Below are 26668 nucleotides of genomic sequence, written 5' to 3'. Positions count from 1 at the left end.
GTCCCAGATTGGGTAATGTACTCAACTGATCCACCAGAGGAAGTACCAAATATGCTGATAAATGTGAGGTGCTACACCTTGGCAGGACAAATCAAAATAGGACGTACATGGTAAATGGTAGGGAATTGAAGAATGCAGTTGAACAGAGGGATCTGGGAATAACCGTGCATAGTTCCTTGAAGGTGGAATCTCATATAGATAGGGTGGTAAAGAAAGCTTTTGGTATGCTAGCCTTTATAAATCAGAGCATTGAGTATAGAAGCTGGGATGTAATGTTAAAATTGTACAAGGCATTGGTGAGACCAAATCTGGAGTATGGTGTACAATTTTGGTCACCCAATTATAGGAAGGATGTCAACAAAATAGAGAGAATACAGAGGAGATTTACTAGAATGTTGCCTGGGTTTCAACAACTAAGTTACAGAGAAAGGTTGAATAAGTTAGGTCTTTATTCTCTGGAGCGCAGAAGGTTAAGGGGGGACGATAGAGGTCTTTAAAATGATGAGAGGGATAGACAGAGTTGATGTGGACAAGCTTTTCCCTTTGAGAATAGGGAAGATTCAAACAAGAGGACATGACTTCAGAATTAAGGGACAGAAGTTTAGGGGTAACATGAGGGGGAACTTCTTTACTCAGAGAGTGGTAGCGGTGTGGAATGAGCTTCCCGTGGAAGTGGTGGAGGCAGGTTCGTTGGTATCATTTAAAAATAAATTGGATAGGCATATGGATGAGAAGTGAATGGAGTGTTATGGTATGAGTGCAGGCAGGTGGGACTAAGGGAAAATAATTGTTTGGCACGGACTTGTAGGGCCGAGATGGCCTGTTTCCGTGCTGTAATTGTTATATGGTTATATGGTTATATAATTCTGGATTCCAAAGTAAATTCTTCAATAGGTAGGTTAGCACCTTTTTCGCCTTTGGCTTTGATTGCAGAGGCTTCAGGACCAGCGATTTGTCCTTATTTGCAGTTTGAGTGTTGTTACTTGTCAATCTCTTATTGGATTTCACCATGCTGTCTAGAATGTTGCTACTACGAGTTTGAGCTCCAGGTAATCCAAGGGATATATCACCAGATGTCACCTTGTGAAGGGGAATACAGAGGTTTAGGTTTAAATAAATTGTCAAAATAAAGCATTTGATAGATATGACTGTTTAGATGATGTAAATCAAAAGGATAATACAATTGATACTTTATGTTTACCACAGTAGATGCCAGCAGCAAAAGAATATTTGGCCACTTGTTTAAAAAGTCTAATTCACTGTATTATTGTGTTAACAATTCTTGCATAAACGTTCTTAAATAAACAGTATTTTATAGTTCTATACATAATTTCAGCCTAATAAATTAATTAGCTTAATGTGTACATTTTTTATATTAGCACAGGCTGACGTGACATCAAACAGTAAAGAGGTACAGTAATCATGATGAGCAAGATCTAAGGGCAAGGGAAGAAATACAACTGGTAATAATCATAAAAATGAGGAGATTGAGAAGAGAGGTGGTGGTTTAAAAATAGGAGAGATGGAGATAGCCAACAGGAAGGATGGAAATGAGATTTACAACTTAATATTTGCAACTCTAAGGTAGTCTCTAGAATGCTTTTACCCTTGTTATTTATACCTGCATCACAATTTAATTTTGGAAATTGATCATGATCACCCCAATCCTCAAATTCATGGAACCCACCTGAAAACTTCTCATTACATCCATGTCTGTACTTCTCACTTTTGTAAGATTTTTGTTGACTTTTAATTATTTTGAAAGTCCTTATTTAATCCATAAACAATAGCACATATTTTTCAATCCCATTTAACATTTGAGCTCAGTTTCTGCCTTTTGGTTATTTTGGTGATTTAATTTAATATCACTGGGCATTTCTTCTGGGCATCACAACGACCAGCAATTTTTCTGTCACGTCATTAATTTAACTCCATCTTAACTTATGACAATTTTCTTTTTTGTCATCAATCATCTCATCCAGGTAATTGTACCCTCTCTGCTAATGAAACATCCCAGATAATGTTCAGCAATTTTCTTGACACTGTACAGAATGTTTAATACTGCAGAAGTGTGGTTTAGTTGGCACATTTCATCTCCATTTGATTATTACATTAACACAATTCTACATATACATTCAACAAAATTAATCATGATTGTAATGAAGGTTTATTTCCAACACATCCTTCCCAAGAACTTACACAGAATCACAAGATTTACTTTTTAATTTCAGAGTTTTATTTCAACATGAAATCCAGCATTTCCTTTACCATTACTCGAGTTTTTCAGTGATATATTCCCAATGGTTTCAGCTTGTTGCATTTGAGATGCTGCTCACTTAGAATTTGAACACAAATGATAGGTAGAAAGATATGCAACATAATAATTTATCAGTACACAAACTCCATTTATTACCACTTTATGGTCCTATACTAAAATGCCACCAATAGATGCTTCACTACTTTTACTCTTCTTGAATGAGAGTTCACAAAAAAAAATTATCTTCATTTCCAAAGAGGTAAAATTGTGGCATGTCATTAAAAAAATATTACAGTACCAAATGACAAACTATTTATCTCTGTTCTTTTCCATCTATATTCAAATGCTGAAAGAGAAGGGATGCTAGATAACCACTAAATCTTGAAGTTATGTACAACAATCTCTTACCTTAAAGGGATTGCCATGTGCAAGAATATTGCTCGAAATAGCTACTGTTAACAAAAGGGATATCAAGTTAATATAATAAAAATTTATGGTTTTCCAGTTTTACTCATGAAGAAAATATAGCTCCATGATAGATTAAAATTTGTATCACTTTGTGCCTGGTGTGATCGTCCAGTTACAGACAACATTTAAAAGGAAATAACCCAGAATCAAAAGTACAGGTTGAACACTGATTTTCCGACACCATCGGTTCCAGGATTATCAGTTTTTCAGTATCAACAGAGATCATGAGATAATGAAATGGACTATACACTCCTGGCCTGCTAATGATACCCCTCCCGTGTCTCTAAAGCACCATGGAGTGCCAGAAACATAAAAAACAAATGTAAAATTTAAACTGAATGTGAATGGCATGACCTGCCGACCCATCCTCAGCTCCCCGTCTCCCTGACCGTTTAGAGCCCCGGCTTCCAACCCCATTTCCGACTTGCAAGAACCTCTCACCTGCTGCTGTTTCTTGCTGTCGGTGGCCGCTTTATCCACTACCCACTCGACCACCGCTGCCTACTTCCTATCACTCTGTCCAGACGGCCTCTTCTTCTGCCCCCTACCAACACCGCCATCTCCTTCCCCAGAGATGCCAACATACTCAACCTTGGAAGCGACAGCAGGCGAGAGAGGAGCATCATGGTGACCTCAAGTGAAACGACACAAAGTGCCGGGATCACTCAGTCGGCTGAATCGGTCTGAGAAAGGGTCCTGATGTCACCTATCCATGTTCTCCAGAGATCCTAACACGTTGAATCACTCCAGCATTTTGTGTCATTTTGTTTATTAACCATCTGCAGTCAACGGCAATAACGGACACCACTAAGGTCCGTTTACAGTCAACCTTTATAACGGACCATAGTGGAGGGAGTTGTGGCCGTTATTGATGGCTGGGTCACTCCAGCACTTTGTGTCGTTTCCAGGGAAGAAGGAGGAAGCAGCTGTGGCTGTGAAGGGGTGGGTGGGAGTGGGTAAGAGGCTGACAGGACAGAGCGACAGGGGAAGCAGGCAGCGGTGGTCGAACGGGTAGCGGATAAAGTCAGCATCGACAGCAAGAAACAGCAGCAGGTGAGAGGGGCTCGCCGGTGCACTTTGAGTCGGGAGTGGGGTTGGAAGCCGGGGCTCTAAGCAGTGGGAGCCATGGAAGGATCGGCAGGTCATTCCATTCACCATTAAGTTCACAATGCCATCTTGTAATTTTGTCCCGATTATAGATGCGGGAATCATCAGTTACCGGAAAATCAGTGTTCAACCTGTACTCATTATATTTGTGATGTATGTCCCAATTAGGGGACTCGCACTATTGCACAAATTCACATTCTAACCCGATATGAGCGAGTATGTCCAATCAAATTTGGCCTCCCTTTTCAGAATAGTAGGAAGGGCTTCATATGGCCCTGTGGCCTCAGTTGATGTACCGCTAAGTCTTTGCCCCGGCAGATTTTGATAACGTTTTGCTTTTGAAGAGTTATTAAATTGTCTCAGTGTCATAGAGTTATACAGCACAGAAAAAGACCCTTTGGCCCACCTTGTCCATGTCGACTAAGATGGCCGACTGGCCTACATTTGGTGCATATCACGATCTTGTATATCTCAATAGGGTCACGCCTCAGCTTCCTACACTCCACAAAGAAAAAAGTCTCAGCCTATCCAACCTTTCCCAAGAAGTCCACATAACATCCTCATGAATCTTTTCTGCACCCTTTCCAACTTAAATTACATCCTTCCTATAGCTGGGCAACCAGAATGGCACACAGTACTCCAATTGTTGTCTCACCAATGACTTGTACAGCTGTACCCAATGACCCAACTTTTGTACTCAATATCCTTCCAAATAAAGGTAAACATGCCAAATGTCTCCTTCACCATACCTGTCTCACCACTTTCAAAAAGTCAAATATTTAAAAACTATTCAAATACATTTAAGATTTAAAAAAATATTGTAAAATGAAAATACATGAAGGTATTATCATATAATCAAAAACATTATAAGTGCATTTATAACAACAGTACAATTACTTAAGCACTTGCTTTTCTCAACCTGTCCCATTCAAATGAATAGTGCTGCCACCTGCATGCCAGACTTCCTTATCATAAAAGGGCAGGTGCAAAGTAGGGCCATTGTCTCACAGCACCAGAGAACCTGGTTCAATCCTGACCTAGCTTGGTGTCTATGTAAAATTTGCTCATCCTCTGATGACTGGGTTTGCCCCAGGTGCTCTTTTTTCACCCCACCTCTCAAAGCCACATGGTTTGATAGGTTAATTGCCCTGTGGGTAGATGAGTCTCGGGTAAATTGTTGAAATAATGGAGAGAATAAAAAAGGGATTAATATTGGGCTAGTATAAAAGGGTAGTTGGTGGTCGGCATGGACTTAGTGGGCCAGAAGGACTCTCATCCTGTTTCACCTTATGACTAAAGTGCATCCAGCTCCTCCCCTCCACATGTTTGAATTAATGGCATGTTCAGCACAGAGCAGATGGTTAAGTGTGTTAACACCTATTGTCAATTACATTTCAAGCTTCCAAGTACAGAAGTCTGAGATACTGAATATCGCACAAGGGATAGATAATAGTCTTGCTGGTATGCAAGATCAGCTCCATAAGAGTCAGTTGAAGAAACAAATTGCAATGTTACTAGGCATGTTAAACTGCTATCTGTATTTACTCTTCTCACTGAAATTCTGCATTGAAAGTTACTGTATTTCTTAAGTTACATTAAACTATTGAAACAAAAAATTCCATACTGGAACAGTTTGGTTACGATAATGGCAAATTTGCTTGTTATAAGTTATATGAATATCGTTTTGCCTTACCTACCTGATTTTGGAGTATTTTTTTCTGTTGTATCAAGTTCTTTACTAAATGGATTTAATCCTGCAGTTCAGAATTCCACAAATTAGTTGTATTCAATAAATACTCAAATGTTATTTCACATAAAAGCTAAATCATCCAAGTCCCAAATTGCCCACACAAATAAGATTATTTTGGGAAGGTAAAGGAAAGCTTGTGTCAGTCCATTTGTACAGGACTTTCCATTGTTTGTTTTTAATATACTTCTGTATAAAGTGCTAGCGTGGAAGTGGACAATTGCAGAAAGAATAGTCTAATTCTGTTTGTTAAACATTCTCACAGGAATACTCACAAAAGAGCAGTTAATAAAATGTATTCTTAATGTAGGCCTACAACTGATTAGATTTAGAATTAAACTGGACAAACTGTTTTTCAAATTTAAAGTGAGAATATTTGGCTTGTCATACTTCTCTTTGCATGAAGTCTTTCCTCAGGATCGATTCCACTGTTACTATCTTCTTCTGCATCGTTCTGTACATCTTCAATTCTTCCACCTGTACTTTCCACACAGCTTTGAGCTGGACGTTGCAAATTAGGCAAATTCCATCCAGTAACTGATCTACTGTAACTACATAAAGAATGGAACACCAATGGGCAAACTTTAGTCCTCTCTATATTTCTTACCTTAAAGACAATTACTTTTGTTGGCAGAACAATTCAGTGCCAATGTCAACAAAATGTAGTGACTGGGTGCTACCCTACTTACTTCATTGTGTTTAATTGAAATCAATTGCTCACAAGGATTTAATGGGCATCCATACGCAATGTAATTTACTGTGTTTCAAAATGTTAAAATTGCAACATTTTTCTTCCAAGGTAATAATATTGAAGATTTTTTAAACTGAAATCAGCTTGGGCTACACAAATAAACCAGATTCCAGCCACATCGACTTCCCTCGAGTATAGGTTCTAAAAATACATACATAACATACAAGCTAAAGTCTTAAAAGAGTAGAACTACTGGAATAGGGTAATCCAAACAAAAGTCAGGATTTTCAATTCTTGATGTGCAGCACTAAATGAAGCACTACTATGGAAATTGTTACGTATTTGAAATATCTACCAACATTGCACAACATTTGACAGCAAATTTTGCTAAGATATTTCAAAGTCCCAGAAGTAATATATTTTCCAGACCCAGTCAGAATAACTGGTAACAGAATAATTTGGTGACTTTGGTTTGGTTACTCAAACCACATTCTATCCTGAAATATACTTTCTAACTTTATGCTTTATGTGGAATGGTGTATCTTAACCATGTAATATCAACTTTAACATTGCCAAGAAGTTGTTGTTGCGTATAGGCAAGATCTGTGAAAATAAGTGAATGTCCTATGCCTCAAAAGAGCAGCCTCACACTGCAGAGACCCAGGTTCGAACTTTACCTCAAGTGCTGTCTGTGTGGAGTTTGCACATTCTCCCCGTGACTGTGTGGGTTTCTTCCAATTGCTCCGATTTCTTCCTACATCCCAAAGTCATATGTGTTTGTAGGTTAATTGGCCCAAGTGTGTAGGGAGTGGATGCAAAAGAACTAGTGTGAATGGGTGATTGATGGTCAGTGTGGACTCAGTGGGTTGATGGGCCCATTTCCATGCTATATCTTTCAATCAATCGATCTTTTCCGACAGACCACGATTTTGTGGGAATACAGTGCAATAACAAGTTAATATAAATGTTAATACCCAGTATTTAGTTCTGTATCTTCCTCTTGTACGGCCAATGTTGCAGCTTTCTCATGCGCCAGCTCACTAAGGCGCTGAGCAAGGGTCAGACGCTTTGAACGTGAAGCATACTTGATAGCCAAATTCAAGACATTCTGGGTCATAAATTCCGAAAGCTCTTCACATCGGAATTCACGATCTACCTTGCAAGATAACTAAACAACAGGCAGAATTAGGTTTTTATTAATCTTATTGTTAGAATACCTCATTTTACAAATTATTTAACATTAAAAATTCCAAAATGAAAATTGGAATATTAAACATTGTCTTCTCACAGTACAGATATCACATTTGTTCTGGTATTGATATATTAGTGTTCAAGATTAAAACTTTTCCTTTTACAAATCCACTAAGAACTGCCAAAGCATGTAGAGTTGAAACTTCTGCCTCTGAGCTTTTCAACATTATTTAAATAAACCGTCAAAAATTAAAATGAATTGCGGCCAGGTTTATGAATATCACCAAATCACAAATGGCATCATGCTCAGCATAGACATTGTTGTCCAAAGGGCCTGTTCCTGTGCTGTATTTTTCTATGTTTTACTTAATATTTACAATCTACTTTACAAAATCTGCACCGTAGCCAGATCGGTCAAATTTCTAATTGTTACTGGTTAAATCAAGAGCTCATGTTTATTTAGTTTGGAGATAAAGCATGGAAACAGGCTGTTTGAGTGACTGAGCCCACGCCGACCTTCAATCACCCGTTCACACTAGTTCTATGTTATCCCTTTTACTCATCCACTCTCTACACACTAGGGACAATTTACAATGGCCAATTAACCTACAACCCACATGTCTTTGGGATGCAAGAGGAAACCCACATGGTCACAGGGAGAACATATGAATTTCACATGGACAGTACCCAAAGTCAGGAATGAACTTGGGTCTCTGGCGCTGTGAGGGAGTTAATAACCAGCCCGAAACATTATAAATAAAATTATCCAGCAGGACGTATTACGCACATGCATATTAAATACAGGTTCCCACCCACATTTCATCACTCAAAGATCTGTTGCTGCCGGATATTGGAAGTGTTCCATTTTCACCAAGAAAAATTACATAATGGACATATTTGCAGAAACAGCTGCAGGAGATTATACAGTTTTCACTCACAGCAAACATTTTCATCAACAGTTCCTGCTGTTCCTTCAGTACTTTATTTTCTGCAGCTTGGTTAAACTCATAGTTATTTGCTGTCAAATAGTCAAAATGGTTGTGAAATAGAATAGATCGCCAGTATTGCTCCTGAAAAGATAAGAGTAATCAAAATTGTCCATTACCGGCTATTAACAAAATTTAAATACAGGCATTTGATATACAAAACATTTGCAGTTTGTGCTAATTAGTATCAAAAAAGCAAAAATGTCCCAAGGGCTTATATGAAATCCATTTATACTAATTATTTTCAAGATTAGCCTCTTTTAAGAGATCCAAATCCTACAGAAGCATTAGTTGCTAGAAATTGCATTAGTACCATCTGGCATTGTCCATCACATCCGTTACACAAGCAATAATTGTATATTTAGCAGTAGATATATTCACTTACTGGTGGTGTACAAGTCTGTCTGCAGCAGTAACTTTCACCCTTCTCAGATAATAAACTAGCAGAGTGGACCACCTACTTATTATAGGACACATCTCATTTTAAGTTGTTGATTTCTTTGATCAGAAATGACATCACCAAAATAATCACCCAATTCTCAACCTTCCAAGAATCTCAAAATGTATTAGTGTATTCATAACATTGTAAGCAACTTACTGGAATTATTGATCCTAACTGGATTTTCCAGGTTAAAACTTTCTTCAGAGACTTGACATGATCGCATTGATTCAGAACAGGCTTACTGTTAGAAGACAGAGAGTAGTGGTGGATGGACATTATTCAGGCTGGAGATCTGTGACCAGTGGAGTTCCACTGGGATTGTGCTGGGACCTCTGCTATTTGTGATCGATATGAATGATTTACATGTAAACGTAGGCAGATTGGTAAGTATGTTTGAAATTTACAAAGATTGCTGAGGTTGCACACTGTGAGGAAGGCCTTCAAAGTATACAGTGGGATCTAGATCAGCAAGTATGGGCAGAGAAATGGCAGACGGAGTTAAATTCGAGCAAGTGTGCCTTTGGGAGATTGAATGCAAGGGGAAGGAATACAGTTGATGCATTGATGTAAAGAGGGATCTTGGGCTCCAAACCCATAACCTCATGAAAGTGGTTTCAAAGTAGATAGCGTGGTAAAGACGACATATATGGATGGTATGCTTGCCTTCATTGGGTCAGGGCATTGAGTATAAGAGTCCGGAAGTCCTACATGCAGTTCTGCTTGCCCCAATACAGGAAGGACCTCGAGGCGGTCGAAAGGGTGCAAATGAGGTTTCCCAGAATAATGCCAGGATTAGGGGGTATTAGCTACAGGAAGAATTCTGACAGACTTGGATGGTTTTCTCAGGAATGCTGGAGGTTGCAGGGAGATCTGACAGAAGAGTATAAAATTATGAGAGGCATATTAGGGTAGGCAGAGATGGAAAAATCATATACTAGAGGGAATAGCTTTAAAGTGAGGGGCTAAGCTGCAAGGATTTGTGCAGGACACATTTTTGTTTAAGAGGGTGGCGAGTGCCTGGAACTCGCTGCCTAGGGGTGGTGGCAGATACGATAGAGACATTTAAGAGACTTTTGGATAGGTACATGGATATGTAAGGAATTAATAGATATGGATTACGTGTACACAGATAAGAATGATCATGGGCATCATGTTCAGTACAGACATTGTGCACCGACATTGTGTTCCAGTGCCATGCTGTTCTATGTTCATATATTATACTTCAAAATAAGTGACCAAATAATGAAGGTCACTGAAATGCAAAAATGCTGGAGAAACTCAGCGGGTGAGGCAGCATCTATGGAGCGAAGGAAATAGGTGACGTTTCTGGTCGAGACCCTTCTTCAGACTGATGTGAGGGTGGGGGGGGGGGGGGCGGGAAGAAGAAAGTAAGAGGCAGAGACAGTCGGCTGAGGGAGAGCTGAGAAGGGGAGGAAAAAGCAGGGACTATCTGAAATTGGAGAAGTCAATGTTCATACCGCTGGGGTGTAAACTGCACAATATGAGGTGCTGCTCCTCCAATTTACGGTGGGCCTCACTCTGGCCATGGAGAAGGCCCAGGACAGAAAGGTCAGATTTGGAATGGGAGGGGGAGATGAAGTGCTGAGCCACCGGGAGATCAGGTTGGTTATTGCGAACCGAGCGGAGGTGTTCGGCGAAGCGATCGCCAAGCCAACGCTTGGTCTCACCGATGTAGAGCAGCTGACACCTAGAGCAGCGGATGCAATAGATGAGGTTGGAGGAGGTGCAGGTGAATCTCTGCCGCACCTGGAAAGACTGCTTGGGTCCTTGAATGGAGTCAAGGGGGCAGGTAAATCGACAAGTGTAGCATTTCCTGCGGTTGCAAGGGAAAGTGCCAGGGGAGGGGGAGGTTTGGGTGGGAAGGGACGAATTGACCAGGGAGTTACGGAGGGAGCGGTCTCTGCGGAAAGCAGACAGGGGAGGAGATGGGAAGATGTGGACAGTGGTGGGATCCCGTTGGAGGTGGCAAAAATGTCGGAGGATTATTTGTTGAATGTGACGGCTGGTAGGGTGGATGGCGAGGACAAGGGGGACTCTGCCCTTGTTAAGAGTGGGGGTGGGGAGGGGGGGGGATGGGGAGTGAGAGCAGAGTTACGGGGTATAGAAGAGACCCTGGTGAGAACATCACTGCATTTATTTCAAACGTAGGTTATTGTAGGATGCATGTGAATGGTCTATATGGCTCTAGTTCTACAAATTGTATAGTAAATATTATCTTCTATATAAATGTATCTTATATAATCTATATTCAAAAGTAGTTTATCAGTGGGGCCCGTTCTCAGGTCACAGGCCATTTGGTCATAGACCATTTGCTCTTTAGTTATGACACATTCCTTAGTTCTGCTATAGCACAAAGGGCTCGGGGTTTACGACTGATGACTGTTTATACTAGTCTAAGATAGAAAGGCGCCTCTGGATTCTGTGATCCAGTCTTTAGCTACATTTAATTATACTCATGTTGAGATAAGAGATAAGACATATGTGAAGGGCAAAATGTGGTCGGGTGAGGGGTATGTGACCTTTGAATGTTGGATTTCTTATGTTTATAAAAACTGAGGTGGCTATACTTTGAGATAGAGATGGTGGTCTGCAGATGTAAACATCCTTTGAGTAATGCTGTCAGTATGAAAGTAAAGCCATAAAGAGGCCCAAAGATGAGGTTGGAATGCCATCCCCTAGAGATAACAAGAAAGGGGGAGGGTGTGTGAGCTAGCCAAGAAGCAATTGTCATTTGTCAAGTGTGACATTTATACAACCTGTGTGCGTGGAGAGAGGATATGTGTGTGTTTGCAAAGATAGAGCAAATTTATACTTTTAAGGTTTATAATACAAGGTAATGTTAGTTTAACTATGAATTATAATGAGATCATCTGGGAAATATTCATGTCACCAGCAAACTTAACAATCATTTATCCCGCATTCATATCCATGCAGTTAACAATAGTTGGGGTCCCAGCACAGATGTTTGTGGTGCACCACAGGCCACCAATGACAAAACCAGTCCTCCACATCACACTCATATCAAACTAATTTTGTATCCAATTTGCCAACATGCTTTTCCACACCTGCAACCTTTTGGATCAGTCTTCTACATCAGACTTTGTTCAAAAACCTTACTGAAGTCCACGTAGACAACTCACTGTGATATATCTGTTACTTCTTAAAAACAAAGAAATTAGATCATATCAGTCAGACACGATCTTTCACCAACAAAACTTTGCTGATTATTCCTGATCAAGCTCTGAATTTCCAAGTGTAGATTAATTCTGTCCCTCCGAATATTTTCCATCAACTTCCCGACATTTGACTTGAAACTCATTCGCCCATACTTACCTGGCTTGTTACGTGCTGCCCATCATGAATAATGACACTACATTTGAATCAATCCCAAAGATGTAATATCGCAAATCAGATAATTTGGTAGGTTCCTTTTACGTTTTTTTTTAACGCAATTCATAATGACTTAATTTACTTTCTTTTAAATTTAGTGTAAATTAAGTTGCAGTAAAGAATACATTTCAAATTTTGCAAACATTAAGTCAAATTTGAGTTTTGTTAACAATTGAATTAAGGATACGGGGACCAATACAAGAGAACATGCTATAGGCACATACCTCCATTTGTCCCTTTTCTGAGCTCATCTGACAATAAGGAAGTATCAGTGGTAGGATTGTCACAGTAGGACGAGGCAGTGTTGGTGGGAACTTGGCTCCTTTGCATGGAATGCATCTATTGATAATAATATGTTTAGTTTCAAGGATGTCCTTTTAAAAAAAGTAATGCATTGTTCGGTCTGTCTTATTTATCAATAAAGAAAAAATTGGCATTAAGAAATTCAGGATCATAACCATTCTCATCTCCACCAGCAAGATCGTACAGTATTTTACACTCACAGAAATAGCAACCAAGTCAAAGGCAAAAGTGTGCTCAAGTTAAAGGGTATGTTTGACCATGTTTTCAAAACAAGAAGTATTTTTATTTGAACTGTCCAGCTATTTAAATAATTTTCTTATTAAACAAAGTCAAATTTACAGGAAAAAGTAATTGCAATTCAGGACCAACTCACAAATATGTCCATCGGTCTCAATAATAAGTTGGGGTCCACAAAATGCACACAACTTGACCAAAATGATTAATTCACATACAGTAGTACAAATGTAATGCAAGTATTCATATTTGTTATTGTGGGCTAAACAGTTAATAGTTCCACATCAGAGCACCCTATAAACAAACACTATTTTTTAGTTGCTGGGATTTTAAATGAGCCATGATTTATTATTTGTTTATTATTGTCATGCCTACCAAGATCCAGAATAAAGCTTTTGTCTGCATGTTATGTAATTAAATCAGACCATGGTAAATCAAGCCAGCTCCTCAGCCACACTGAAGTCATTAACTAGCATTGCCAGTCCTTCCTTTCACACTTACATGATCTAACTTCTAAATACCCTTCATTCAGTCCACTTGGTATTGGTTTACTTTTGTCACGTGTACCAAGATACAGTGAAAAGTTTATGTTTGCATGCTATCCAGTCAAATCAAATTGTACTATGAGTACAATCAAACCATTAGCTGACCTCCCGGTGGCTCAGCACTTCAACTCCCCCTCCCACTCCGTCTCCGACCTCTCTGTCCTGGGTCTCCTCCATGGCCACAGCGAGCAACACCGGAAATTGGAGGAACAGCACCTCATATTCCGCTTGGGGAGTCTGCATCCTGGGGGCATGAACATCGAATTCTCCCAATTTTGTTAGTCCTTGCTGTCTCCTCCCCTTCCTCAGTCCCCCTGCTGTCTCCTCCCTTCCCTCAGCCTTCGGGCTCCTCCTCCTTTTTCCTTTCTTGTCCCCGTCCCCCCTCACCCCCGATCAGTCTGAAGAAGGGTTTCGGCCCGAAACGTTGCCTATTTCCTTCGCTCCATAGATGCTGCTGCACCCGCTGAGTTTCTCCAGCTTTTTTGTGTACCATACGCAGGCACAACTAGTAGAGCAAAGAGAAAATACCAGAATGTAAAATACAATTTTCAGTGTTTGAACCATTCACTGCAGAATTGCAGATCTCTGATGCATTCACATTGCTAAATTTCGGAATGTAGAAAATTAAAAATCCCACACATTGCTGCAAATTATACAGTATTCATTTGTGTTTGTTTACCCAGGCATTATATTTCAATAAAATGACTGCAAGATACATGTTACTAAATGTTACCCTTGAATGGAAGGGAAACTGGCATGCATCAATATTAAGTTGGAAGTGCAACTTATAAATGCACTTTAATGTAATCATGTCTTTGAGTTTCAAGGATCAAAATTATTTTTTGGCAATCTGATGTTACTTCTATAAGTGGTTTAATGTGATGCCCGAGGATTTTGATGAGCAATTTATGATAGTTAAACTTTTTTCAAATTTGTGAATTCACAATATTTACTCAGTACAGGTTCAATGTGAAAAGTTGATATATTTATTTACAATTAATAGAACACACTACATCTATTATGGCTTATTGACCTACTTTACCTGAGCTGCTGGGGGTTTTCGTGGATACCGATCATCCAATAATAATCGGATTTGCCCTTGCAATGGTCCTTGGTGTTAGAAACAGGAATCCAGGTGTTTCCTAGCAATCTGTTCAACATTCGCACTATTCCATTCGAATCTGCGAACACTGGGGTTCCTACAGAAAAATGTTAGTCACTGTACCAAACGTAGTGATTTTTGTGATCATAAATTGATCACAAACCGCAACTATTTCAAAACAAGATATTTACTGCAATTCAAAGACATTGAATTAAGAGCTTTGACAAAAGTATTTGTTCAGATGTTTGAGGATCCATTCTAGCATTTTTACAAAAATCTATGCTACACTTCCAAAACATTTTTATTTAATGCAGTAAAACAAGATTATAAAATGACAATGAAAGAGAAAAACTGCCAATACGAGAAATCAAAATAAAATTGCATATTTTTAATCTAAAAAACATCAACAATTTAAGTTCAAAGAAAAATCAGGGATATGATGTTAAACTTTTACCAGGCTGACCACAACATGCATTAGCAAATGAGCAGATCCAACTCAGCACCTCGCTCAAAATGATTTCCTTTATGATTGAACTGTTAAACTCTATGAATTCGGTGTTGCCATCTTTGTCATTAGAGTGCAATATTAGAAGTAACAAATTGTAATATTAGCAGTTAGGAATTGTATTTTTCCTACATATTTCACCATGCATTAACTAAAATATTACGGGCATATTAAGATCACCTTCAGCAGAGAAGCCCTGCCATGCCAGATATGACTTCCTACTTAGAGGAAGGGGAACACCTTGGAAAACCTGCAGCTTTCTCTTTCCTAGTTCTATCAGTTGCACCCCGAGACACTGATCACCATCAAATCCAGTGCCTGAAAACGAGAAAGCAAATGTTTTTTGCTGACAGTTAGTTGGCTTCTTGCTTATCTTAAAAATACACATTCATATACAGAACTGTTATAGTCCAAGATCAATTGCCTAAACTGGAGAACTGTTGAATAACTAGCATTGAGAAACATTCAAAAACAATTACAATTTATTCAAACCATTACATTTCTTAAAGAATTAAAAACTTTAAAATAACTAAAACCCATAAGTTGAAATTACACAAAAATTAAATAAAGCAACTGAGAAAATCTAAAAAAAACTCATTGCCCATTTCAGCCCTTCCACTGAAATGAATGGGAAAGCTGTTCTTGTACAAGTTCCAACTCAAAATGTGCCACATGCATGGAATCTCCACATAAGTCGAGGGGAATTACCACAAATTCATTTTCCTTGGCCTGAGTGAAAGTAGATACATTTGCTGTTAACAACCGCCTACAACCTTGGAACTTAATGTTGTGCACAGGTTCTGAAGCTGCGGGCAAATATAAGAGGAAATACACCTACATTTCATGCAAAATTTGGCCTACATCCCAGGTCTGGGATGGGTCCAACCAATTGGCTTTTTGCTCAGGTAGACACTAATATGTACTAATCAAAAACTTTGAATATTATATAAAAGCAGAACACAACTGATGCTGGAGATACAAAATTTAAACAACAGAAAGTGCTGGAAATGGTCAGCAATTCAAACAGCACTTGAGGGGAAACAAAGCTCGCATTTGAAGATAATGGAGACAAGGAACTGCAAACGCCGTAATATTGAGCCTACCAAATGTTTGCAAGATTTTCTGTTTTTACACCAGTAATTTGACAAGTTGTGAATCATTAATATATCCCCGGTTTAAAAAATAAGTTTTAGCTAGTTGAAATTCTCTTAACAATTTATTTCCCTTCAGCAACGGGTCTAAATAATTCCATCATCTGGCTTATTGGTTACGAACAATTCTTCCAAAAGGTACAATAAGTTTAGAGAATTTGAATCAGCCCTCAGCAAAATTACCAGGCAATTTCCCAAGCGGCTGAGAGTAGCACAGATTATATTCACAGATAAAACAGTATAAATTAAGCAGCCAAGGGAAAAACTTTTTTTCTTCCTCACGGTCTGATCATATATGATGGTGCAAATACTTAATCATTCAGATCATTTAGAGCGGCATAGTGGCGCAGGGGTAGGTAGAACTTCTGCCTTATAGCGCCAGTCAGGTTCAATCCTGATTGCTGGTGCATTCCCAATATGACCTTTCTGTCCTGGGCCTTCTCCATTGTCAGCGCAAATTGGAGGAACAGTACCTCATATTTCGCTTGGGTAGCTTAAGGGCCTGTCCCACTTGGCCATCATTTGCACGTAATTTACGCGACATAATTTACACGTCACGACACACAACGCGTGCGTCGTGACACGCATGTGATGCGCGCATGGTGCCTGATGACATATGCAGTGACGCGCCGCTGCGCCGCAGGGTTTTATGATGTACAAAATCTTCGCGCGCCATCTGCGTGACGCGCAATGACGGCCAAGTGGGACAGGCCCTTTACATCCCAGCAGTATGAACATTAACTTCCCTAACTTCAAATAGCCCTTGCTTTCCCTCTCTCCATCCCCTCCTCCTTCCCAGTTCTTCCACCAGTCTTCCACTACATTCTATCTTTGTCCCGCCCACTCCCCTGACATCAGTCTGAAGAAGAGTCTCGACCCGAAACGTCGCCCATTCTGATAAGGCTGAATTATGTTAAAAATATAAGAAGAAATTAAATGGATTCCAGGGCCAGCTTACAACTTATATTTAGTCTCAAAGCAGGCTTTTCTCCAGTAGATTGATACAGAAAGGCAAGTCCAGGCTTGCCTCAGGTTGCAGTGTATTAAGATAATGAATGACTTTAAAATTAGTCTAACATTTGACGAGAGAGGAAGCACAGATTAATCCCAGTAAGCGGTATTGAGATAATGTCCGATGTCTTTAATATGCAAAATACCTTGTACCAATGTCCAATGCCTTTGAGGTATGCAGTGACTGATGACTTTGATATGCAAGTATCTTGAACCAAATGTCCGATGCCTTTGATATGTAAAGTCCTTGTACCACATGACAAGATGCCCTTGATGCAGCTGATGTGACGAGACAACTCAGATGCATCCTGTAGTAACGTGTATTCTCTGTACCTCTGACCATGACTAATGTTTGTGAAATGTGCTAAGGTGACAAAAAAAAACACTATATCAGTCTGAAGAAGGGTTTCGGCCCGAAACGTCGCCTATTTCCTTCGCTCCATAGATGCTGCTGCACCCACTGAGTTTCTCCAGCAATTTTGTGTACCTTCGATCTTCCAGCATCTGCAGTTCCTTCTTGAACACTATATACCATGTAATTCTAAAGGTACACAAAATTGCTGGGGAAACTCAGCGGGTGCAGCAGCATCTATGGAGCGAAGGAAATAGGCGACGTTTCGGGCCGAAACCCTTCTTCAGTAATTCTGTTGTTTGGGGAAGTGGACTGAGGACAGCCAAGTGTCTGTATTGCTCACTTGACTGGGGTTTTCCTTGCCACTTCCATCGGCCGATAATAAGTAAAGTTTTGAACTGGTCTACCAACCGTATTGTGAGTTGTCTGTTTATTAAGAAGCGAACCTGTTTGATTGTTATAAAAGTAACTTTTTCAATTCCTTCTCTCCAGAGATGCTGCATGTCCCGCTGAGTTACTCCAGCATGTTGTGTCTAGCTTTGATTCAAACCAGCATCTGCAGTTCTTTCCTACATATTCAGTTACATAAACATCTATGTGTCAATTTAGGACACCATTTAAAAAAAATCCTTATCAACTGATGCTCAGAAAGGTGACTTTCAGTGTTATCAATTTCATTCATGAAAAGTGTAAAGAAAGTATTTTTATTACTGATATAGAAACTAAAAAGTATTTCCAGGGAAGCAAATAAATGGCATAAATCAAAAAGCAAGAATTGAAGACCCCACTAGATGGCAGTTTGTATTTTCACATAGTATGAACAGAATTGCAGCCTATTCTTGTTAAATCAATAATAGGTTTCACTTGGACAACAACTTTAAATATTTAAATACTATTTCAACATTCTTTGCAGAGATGTAATCAAAAATGCTGCACTGACAATTAAGCTGCGAGAAAAGATGTGCAAAAGTTCAATCAAAACAGTGGGATAAGCGAGTTCGGTATTTCGACTGTGCATGCCCAGGTCAGAGGTCACTTTCGATTTGGGAACTCCATCCCTACAGCAAACCAACTTCCCTACATAGTCCATGCAGTTAAACCAGGGCAGTTAACTCAACGATTCAAATATTGCCACAGACCAAGTTCCTACACTGCAGAAAGTGTCTAGCACTATAGCAGCCATGAAACGTATCCTGCCCGTCTCCCAAATGCTTGTCCGTATATACAGGCTGTGCATAAATCAGGAGTTTGTAACCTGGGATCTATACGCTCCATAATCAACAAAAAGTAACCAAGCAAATTCAAAGAAAAGTTTTAGTTACCTCGGTGATAAGAGATCATTAGCTGTTCCCCGTGTCCCGACATGGAGACCACAGGCCCCATTAGACTGAAGAGCTCCTTTTGTATGCCACCAATGCTGAAGATACGAACAATTAGAGCACTTGTTGAAATAGCAGTCCAACCTTGGCCCAAACAAATCGCTTCAATGTTTTCATCGTCTGCCATATCCACCATCCATTCTTTATTTGTGTCCCTGGAGTTGAAGTGAATACACTGCAGTGTGCTGATGGGAAGATAACAGACAAGACCAAGTTGAATGTCTGAATATGGACAATAACTTGATTTCCAGCTTTTCATATTGATTCTTGAAGGAGATACATGCGAGTTAAACGTGCTGAACAACTAATGGAAATAAGTTAATTTAAGACAGTTATACAGATGTGACGGTGAGGAGGGAAACATGGAATGCAAAGGTCCCCGGGTGTTGTACCTCTTGAGAACAGGTTCACCCACTTAGAAGCTGTCGGGACAGAAGACCTCCCCTTCTCAGCTCTCCCTCAGCCCTCGGGCACCTCCTCTTCCTTTCTCCTTTCTTCTCCCCCCCCCCCCCCACCCTACATCAGTCTGAAGAAGGGTTTCGGCCTGAAATGTTCCCTATTTCCTTCATTCCATAGATGCTGCTGCACCCGTTGAGTTTCTCCATCACTTTTGTCTACCTTCAATTTTCCAGCATATGCAGTTCCTTCTTAAACCCCCAAATAGTAGCCTGGATGTAGGGTGTAAGTTGCAGCAGGAGTTAAAACTGGCATGTAACAAAGGTAATGCCACTGTGGTAATGGGGGATTTCAATATGCAGGTAGACTGGGAAAATCAGGTTGGTTCAGGACCCCAAGAAAGAGTTTGTAGAATGCCTCCAAGATGGATTCTTAGAGCAGCTTGTAATGGAGCCGACCAGAGAAAAGGCGATTCTGGATTTAGTGTTGTCCAATGAACCAGATATAAGAGAACTTGAGATAAAGGAACCGCTTGGAGGTAGTGATCATAATATGATTAGTTTTAATCTGCAATTTGAGAAGGTGAAGGTTAAATCGGAAGTGTCAGTGATGCAGTTGAACAAAGGCATGAGAGAGGAGCTGGCCAAGGTAGACTGGAAAGGGATCCTAGCAGGAATGACGGTGGAACAGCGATGGCAGGAATTTCTGGCCATAATCCGGAAGACGCAGGATCATTTCATTCCAAAAAGGAAGAAAGATTCTAAGGGGAGTAGGAGGCAACCGTGGCTGACAAGAGAAGTTAGGGATAGAATAAAACTAAAATAAAAGATGTATAACACAACAAAGAGTAGCCGGAAGCCAGAGGATTGGGAAACTTTCTTATGACAACAGAAGGAAACAAAACGGGCAATACGGGCCGAAAAGATGAAGTACGAAGGGAAGCTGGCCAGGAATATAAAGAAGGACAGTAATAGCTTCTTTATATATGTTAAGGGAAAAAGAGTAGCAAAGTCATGCTATCCCACTTTTCAAGAAAGGAGCGAGAGAGAAAACGGGGAATTACAAACCGGTTAGCCTGACTTCGGTGGTTGGAAAGATGCTGGTCAAATATTAAAGAGGTAATAATGAGGCATTTGGATAGCAGTAAAAGGATTAGTCCAAGTCAACATGAATTTATGAAAGGGAAATCATGCTTGACTAACCTTCTGGAATTTTTTGAGGATGTGACAAGTAAAATGGATGAAGGGGTGCCAGTGGATGTAGTGTATCTAGACTTTCAGAAAGCCTTTGATAAGGTCCCCCACGGGAGACTGGTGACTACAATTAGAGCACATGGTATTGGGGGTAGGGTGTTGACATGGATAGAAAATTGGTTGGCAGACAGGAAGCAAAGAGTAGGAGTGAACGGGTCCTTTTCAGAATGGCAGGCAGTGGCGAATGGAGTGCCGCAAGGCTCGGTGTTGGGCCCGCAACCGTTTACCATATATATTAATGATTTGGAAGAGGGAATTAGGAGCAACACTAGCAAGTGTGCGGATGACACAAAGCTGGGTGGCAGTGTGAACTGTGAAAAGGATGTTAGGAGGTTGCAGGGTGACCTGGACAGGTTGAGCGAGTGGGCAGATGCCTGGCATGTGATGCAGTATAATATAGATAAATGTGAGGTTATCCACTTGCAAAAACAAGGGGGCAGATTATTATCTCAATGGGGTTAGGTTAGGTAAGGGGAGGTGCAGCGAGACCTGGGCGTCCTTGTACACCAGTCACTGAAAGTTGGCGTGCAGGTACAGCAGGCAGTGAAGAAAGCTAATGGAATGTTGGCCTTGATAACAAGAGGATTTCAGTATAGGAGTAAAGAGGTTCTTCTGCAGTTGTATAGGGCTCTGGTGAGACCGCATCTGGAGTATTGTGTCCAGTTTTGGTCTCTTAATTTAAGGAAGGACAACCTTGTGATTGAGGCAGTGCAGCGTAGGTTCACGAGATTGATCCCTGGGATGGCGGGATTGTCATATGAGGAAAGATTGAAAAGTCTAGACTTGTATTCACTGGAGTTTAGAAGGATGAAGGGGTATCTTATAAAGACATATACAATTATAAGAGGACTGGGCAAGCTAGATGCAGGAAAAAAATTCCCAATGTTGGGCAAGACCAGAACCAGGGGCCACAGTCTTAGAATAAATGGGAAGCCATTTAAGACTGAGGTGAGAAAAAACGTTTTCACCCAGAGTTGTGAATTTGTGGAATTCCCTGCCACAGAGGGCAGTGGAGGCCAAGTCACAGGATGGATTTAAGAGAGAGTTAGATAGAGCTCTAGGGGCTAGTGAAATCAAGGGATATGGGGAGAAGGCAGGCACGCGTTATTGATTGGGGACGATCAGCCATGATCACAATGAATGGCGGTGCTGGGCCGAAGGGCCGAATGGCCTCCTCCTGCACCTATTTTCTATGTTTCTATGTGTAGGAAGGAACTGCAGATACTGGTTTATACCATAGACACAAAACGGTGTAATAACTCAGTGGGTCAGGCAGCAGCTCTGGAGAGAAATAGGTAACGGTCCACGCCAAAATCCTTCTTCAGGATGAAGAAGCATCACCTATTATTTTTCTCCAGAGATGCTGCCTGACCCACTGAGTTACTTCAGCATTTTGTGTCTATCTACAGTAATACAGATCTCTAGTTCAATTCTTGAGTTGTATCAGGCAGACTTGCAGCATTGAGAACAGGAGTCAAAATATTATGTTATAGCTGTACAAGATGTTGGTAGGATTTACCTGGAATGTTGTGTGCAGTTCTGGTTTTCAAGTTAGAGGAATGATGTGACTAAGCTAGAGCGGATGCAGAAATGATTCACAAATATTGTTGCCAGTACTGCAGGACGAGTGCATTCCCATTTCTCTCACCATCTTCCTGATCAGTTCCTTCTTCATACATTCATCTCCAATCCTTGTCCCCATTTCCCTTTTATCTACCCCCCCCCCCCCCCCCCCCCCCCCTCCATCCACTTCCATCCACATTGCTCCGGACTTGCATTTCACTCCATTTCTCTACTTATTTGACACCCTTTTCTCTTTTTCACCTTTAGCTTTTGTCACCCACACCTACCTGCTAATCATACCCCCACCGACCTGTATCTGAAGATGGGTATCGACCCGAAACGTCACCTATTCCTTCTCGCCATAGAGGTTCAGTATTGATGTGGATGGAGAACTGGCTGGCAGACAGGAAGCAAAGAGTAGGAGTAAACGGGTCCTTTTCAGAATGGCCGGCAGTGACTAGTGGAGCACCGCAAGGCTCAGTGCTGGGACCCCAGCTATTTACTATATATTAATGATTTGGACGAGGGAATTGAATGCAACATCTCCAAGTTTGCGGATGACACGAAGCTGGGGGGCAGTGTTAGCTGTGAGGAGGATGCTAGGAGGCTGCAAGGTGACTTGGATAGGCTGGGTGAGTGGGCAAATGCATGGCAGATGCAGTATAATGTGGATAAATGTGAGGTTATCCACTTTGGTGGCAAGAACAGGAAAGTAGACTATTATCTGAATGGTGGCCAATTAGGAAAGGGGGAGATGCAACGAGACCTGGGTGTCATGGTACACCAGTCATTGAAAGTAGGCATGCAGGTGCAGCAGGCAGTGAAGAAAGCGAATGGTATGTTAGCATTCATAGCAAAAGGATTTAAGTATAGAAGCAGGAAGGTTCTACTGCAGTTGTACAGGGCCTTGGTGAGACCACACCTGGAGTATTGTGTACAGTATTGGTCTCCTAATCTGAGGAAAGACATTCTTGCCATAGAGGGAGCACAGAGAAGGTTCACCAGACTGATTCCTGGGATGGCAGGACTTACATATAATAATAATACATTTTATTTGTATAGCGCTTTTCAAGGACTCAAAGTCGCTTTACATGGTGAGTCAAGAACAAAACAAAATAGAGCAGTAAGACAGAGATGCAAAGGGGAGGGGGACATGGGACTAAGGGTATGCAGAGGTGAAGAGATGGGTCTTGAGGCGGGACTGGAAGATGGTGAGGGACTCAGAAGTTCGGATCAATTGTGGGAGGGAGTTCCAGAGCCTGGTAGCTGCCCTGGAGAAGGCTCTGTCTCCAAAAGTGCAGAGGTTGGATTTCAGAATGGAGAGGAGACCGGCTGAAATGGATCTGAGGGACCGTGAGGGTTGGTAGGGGGAGAGGAGGTCAGTGAGATAAGGGGGGGGCATGTGGTTGAGGGCTTTGTAGGTGAGGACCAGGATTTTGTAGATGATCCGGTGGGAAATGGGAAGCCAGTGAAGTTCTTCGAGGACTGGGGTGATGTGGTGCCAGGATTTGGTGTGGGTAATGAGTCGGGCGGCTGCATTCTGGACCAGTTGGAGTCGGTTGATGTTGCTGGAATTGATGCCAAAGAGAAGAGAGTTACAGTAGTCCAGTCGGGAGGAGATGAAGGCATGGATGAGTCTTTCAGCAGCGGGGGGTGTGAGAGAGGGTCTGATTTTGGCAATGTTGCAGAGGTGAAAAAATGATGTTTTGACAACATGGCGGATGTGAAGCTCAAGGGAGAGGGTTGAGTCAAAGATCACGCCAAGGTTGCGGGCTTGAGGAGATGGGGAGACAGTGGTGCCGTCAATAGTGAGAGTGGGGTTGTTAATTTTGGTAAGTGTTGATTTGGAGCCAATGAGGAGAAATTCTGTTTTGTTACTGTTTAATTTAAGGAAGTTGAGTTGCATCCAAGATTTGATGGCTGACAGGCAGGAGTTGATATGGGAGAGAGGGGGGTGGTGGGGGGATTTGGTGCTGAGATAGATCTGGGTGTCATCAGCATAGCAATGGAAGTCCAGTTTGAAGTGACGGAGTATATGACCAAGGGGGAGGATGTAGATGATGAAGAGGAGGGGACCGAGAACAGAGCCTTGGGGAATGCCTTGAGTGACAGTGGCTGTAGCAGAGGTGGTTATGGAGAGATGAAGTGGGATCGGTTGGAAAGGTAGGAACGGAGCCAACTGAGTGCAGAACCTTCAATGCCAAGGTCTTTAAGTCTGGTAAGCAGGATGTTATGGTTCATGGTATCGAAGGCCGCACTCAGGTCGAGGAGGATGAGGATGTTGAGTGAACCAGTGTCAGCAGAGGTGAGGAGGTCGTTGAGGACTTTGAGGAGAGCAGTTTCTGTGCTATATGTGATATGAAGACTGGATAGACTCGGCTTGTACTCGCTAGAATTTAGAAGATTGAGGGGGGATCTTAAAGAAACTTACAACATTCTTAAGGGGTTGGACAGGCTAGATGCAGGAAGATTGTTCCCAATGTTGGGGAAGTCCAGAACAAGGGGTCATAGTTTAAGGATAAGGGGGAAGTTTTTAGGACCGAGATGAGAAAAGAAAATTTCACAGAGAGTGGTGAATCTGTGGAATTCTCTGCCACAGAAAGTAGTTGAGGCCAGTTCATTGGCTATATTTAAGAGGGAGTTAGATGTGGCCCTTGTGGCTAAAGGGATCAGGGGGTATGGAGAGAAGGCAGGTACAGGATACTGAGTTGGATGATCAGCCATGATCATATTGAATGGTGGTGTAGGCTCGAAGGGCCGAATGGCCTACTCCTGCACCTATTTTCTATGTTTCTATGATGCCTGTTCCGCTGAGTTACTCCAGCATTTTGTATCACCTATCACTTGCCAGGCTTTGTCCCACCACCTTGGAAATGTTGCTTGTCCATTCCCTCCCCAGATGCTGCCTGACCTGCTTCTGCGCTGTGTATTAGCCCGAAGTTTCCAGCATTTGCAGTTTCTTGTGCTTCCAGAGTTGGAATATATTTTTGCTATTTCTTGATTATCACCCTGAACACCTTCCCTTTCACTTTCACTTTGAAGTTCATGTTCTCAAGGGACAATAAATGGTAGTCTTGTCATAGGGTAATTGTTAACACCCAAGTATTCAAATAGAATTGATAATTAGATTAAGCCAACAGGCTGAGCATTTGACATTGTCAACAGAGAGAAGAATTACTGGTTTCAACCACTTAATAACCAATCATGAGTGTATACACCAATGCAAATATCTCGGTAGTATTCAGTGCAATGAACAACAAAGATTTTTTTAAAGATGAGTTTTAACCTCTTCCCCAGCAACTTTACCTGGGATGGTCACTGGATTTTGCACAGGCCAATAGTATTGCTTCATGTGATAAATCAGCCATGGTGTGATTAAGAACGTTAGTTAAATGCATTGCATGATGTACTGAGGTGTCATGGAATTCCACATCTATAGCATTATCTTGATCATCACTGTAGCAACGAATAATACCAATGGAATTCCATACCTAAAAACACAAATGTTTTATATTAAACACTGACGTAAAGTCAATATGCACAGTGCTTGAAGCAAAAGTACAATAAAAACAGAGTGGCCTTTGTTCAGAACAAATCAATTTCATACACAATTTTATGGACAATACAGGACTTAAACTATGACACCATACATTTCAACTAGTACAGAACTTCAAAAAATTAATTGTAACACTATATTAACATAAAGCAGATAAGCATTACAGTGGCTTACAAAGCTCCATGAAAACATTGTCAAATATAAATCTCTTTCAGCCATTCACTGCAAACTGCTCCGTCATATCCATAACAAGAAAGGATACATTAAGCATGCTTTGTACAAGTAAAATGTTGCTCGACATGATCTGTTTACAAATATGCAGTCAGCAACACTAGCTACCCAACAACCCACATCAAAAATAGACACAAAATGCTGGAGGAATTCAGCAGGGCAGGCAACATCTCTGGATAGAAGGAACGTTTGAGTCGAGACCCTCCTTCAGTCTAAAGAATGGTCTCGTCCCGAAACGTCAGCCATTCCTTCTACCCAGAGATGCTGCCTGTCCCGCTGAGTTACTCCAGCATTTTGTGTACATCTTCAGTGTAAACCAACATCTGTGGTGCCTTCCTACACGACGTACATCAAAAAACTGTTCTGGCCCACCTGTTTTCTATCTACGTTAGTGACCAACAAATCAACAGCTTTATCTACACCACAGTCCTGGCAACAGCATTGCCACTTCACCCAGATCAAATACAATTTAACAAATACACTTGTTGGACTGATTATACCAAGCTGCTAATCACTTTCAACCACGCCAAAGAATTGAATAAATGTTTGAATTGCATACATTTTTATTAGCCACTGCTTAAGGTAAGAAGGGAGAGATTTAAGAGGGACCTATGGGGCAATTTTTGCCATTCAGAGGGGAGTCCATATCTGGAATTAGCAGCCAGAGGTTGTGTTAAAAGCAGATACAATTACTTAGTCGACATTTGGACAGATATTTGGAGAGGCAGGGTTAAGAAGGCCAAATGCAGGCAAATGTTAGCACAGTATGCCAACTTGGTAAGTGGGC

At 41.0% G+C, this 26668-nt stretch overlaps 1 protein-coding gene across 3 annotated transcripts in view; it reads right to left on the bottom strand.

Moving 5' to 3' along the window:
• Positions 1-26668, bottom strand: part of wdhd1 (WD repeat and HMG-box DNA binding protein 1) — a 67532-nt gene that overhangs the window by 8097 nt on the left and 32767 nt on the right. For 2 of the 3 annotated variants that reach the window (XM_033027237.1, XM_033027238.1), the window contains exons 13-23: positions 25401-25585; positions 18826-19067; positions 15170-15307; positions 14425-14581; positions 12525-12639; positions 8400-8531; positions 7245-7438; positions 5970-6130; positions 5530-5586; positions 2666-2709; positions 907-1080 (exon numbers count right to left, since the gene is read on the bottom strand). In XM_033027237.1, the coding sequence (XP_032883128.1) occupies positions 907-1080; positions 2666-2709; positions 5530-5586; positions 5970-6130; positions 7245-7438; positions 8400-8531; positions 12525-12639; positions 14425-14581; positions 15170-15307; positions 18826-19067; positions 25401-25585 (1599 nt within the window). The remainder of the gene's footprint in view (positions 1-906; positions 1081-2665; positions 2710-5529; positions 5587-5969; positions 6131-7244; positions 7439-8399; positions 8532-12524; positions 12640-14424; positions 14582-15169; positions 15308-18825; positions 19068-25400; positions 25586-26668) is intronic. The other variant, XM_033027239.1, reaches the window with a different exon arrangement.

The sequence above is a fragment of the Amblyraja radiata genome, chromosome 9 (assembly GCF_010909765.2).
Source record: "Amblyraja radiata isolate CabotCenter1 chromosome 9, sAmbRad1.1.pri, whole genome shotgun sequence".
In the NCBI taxonomy this organism is placed as follows: domain Eukaryota; kingdom Metazoa; phylum Chordata; class Chondrichthyes; order Rajiformes; family Rajidae; genus Amblyraja; species Amblyraja radiata.
This window is presented reverse-complemented; position numbering and strand designations above follow the sequence as displayed.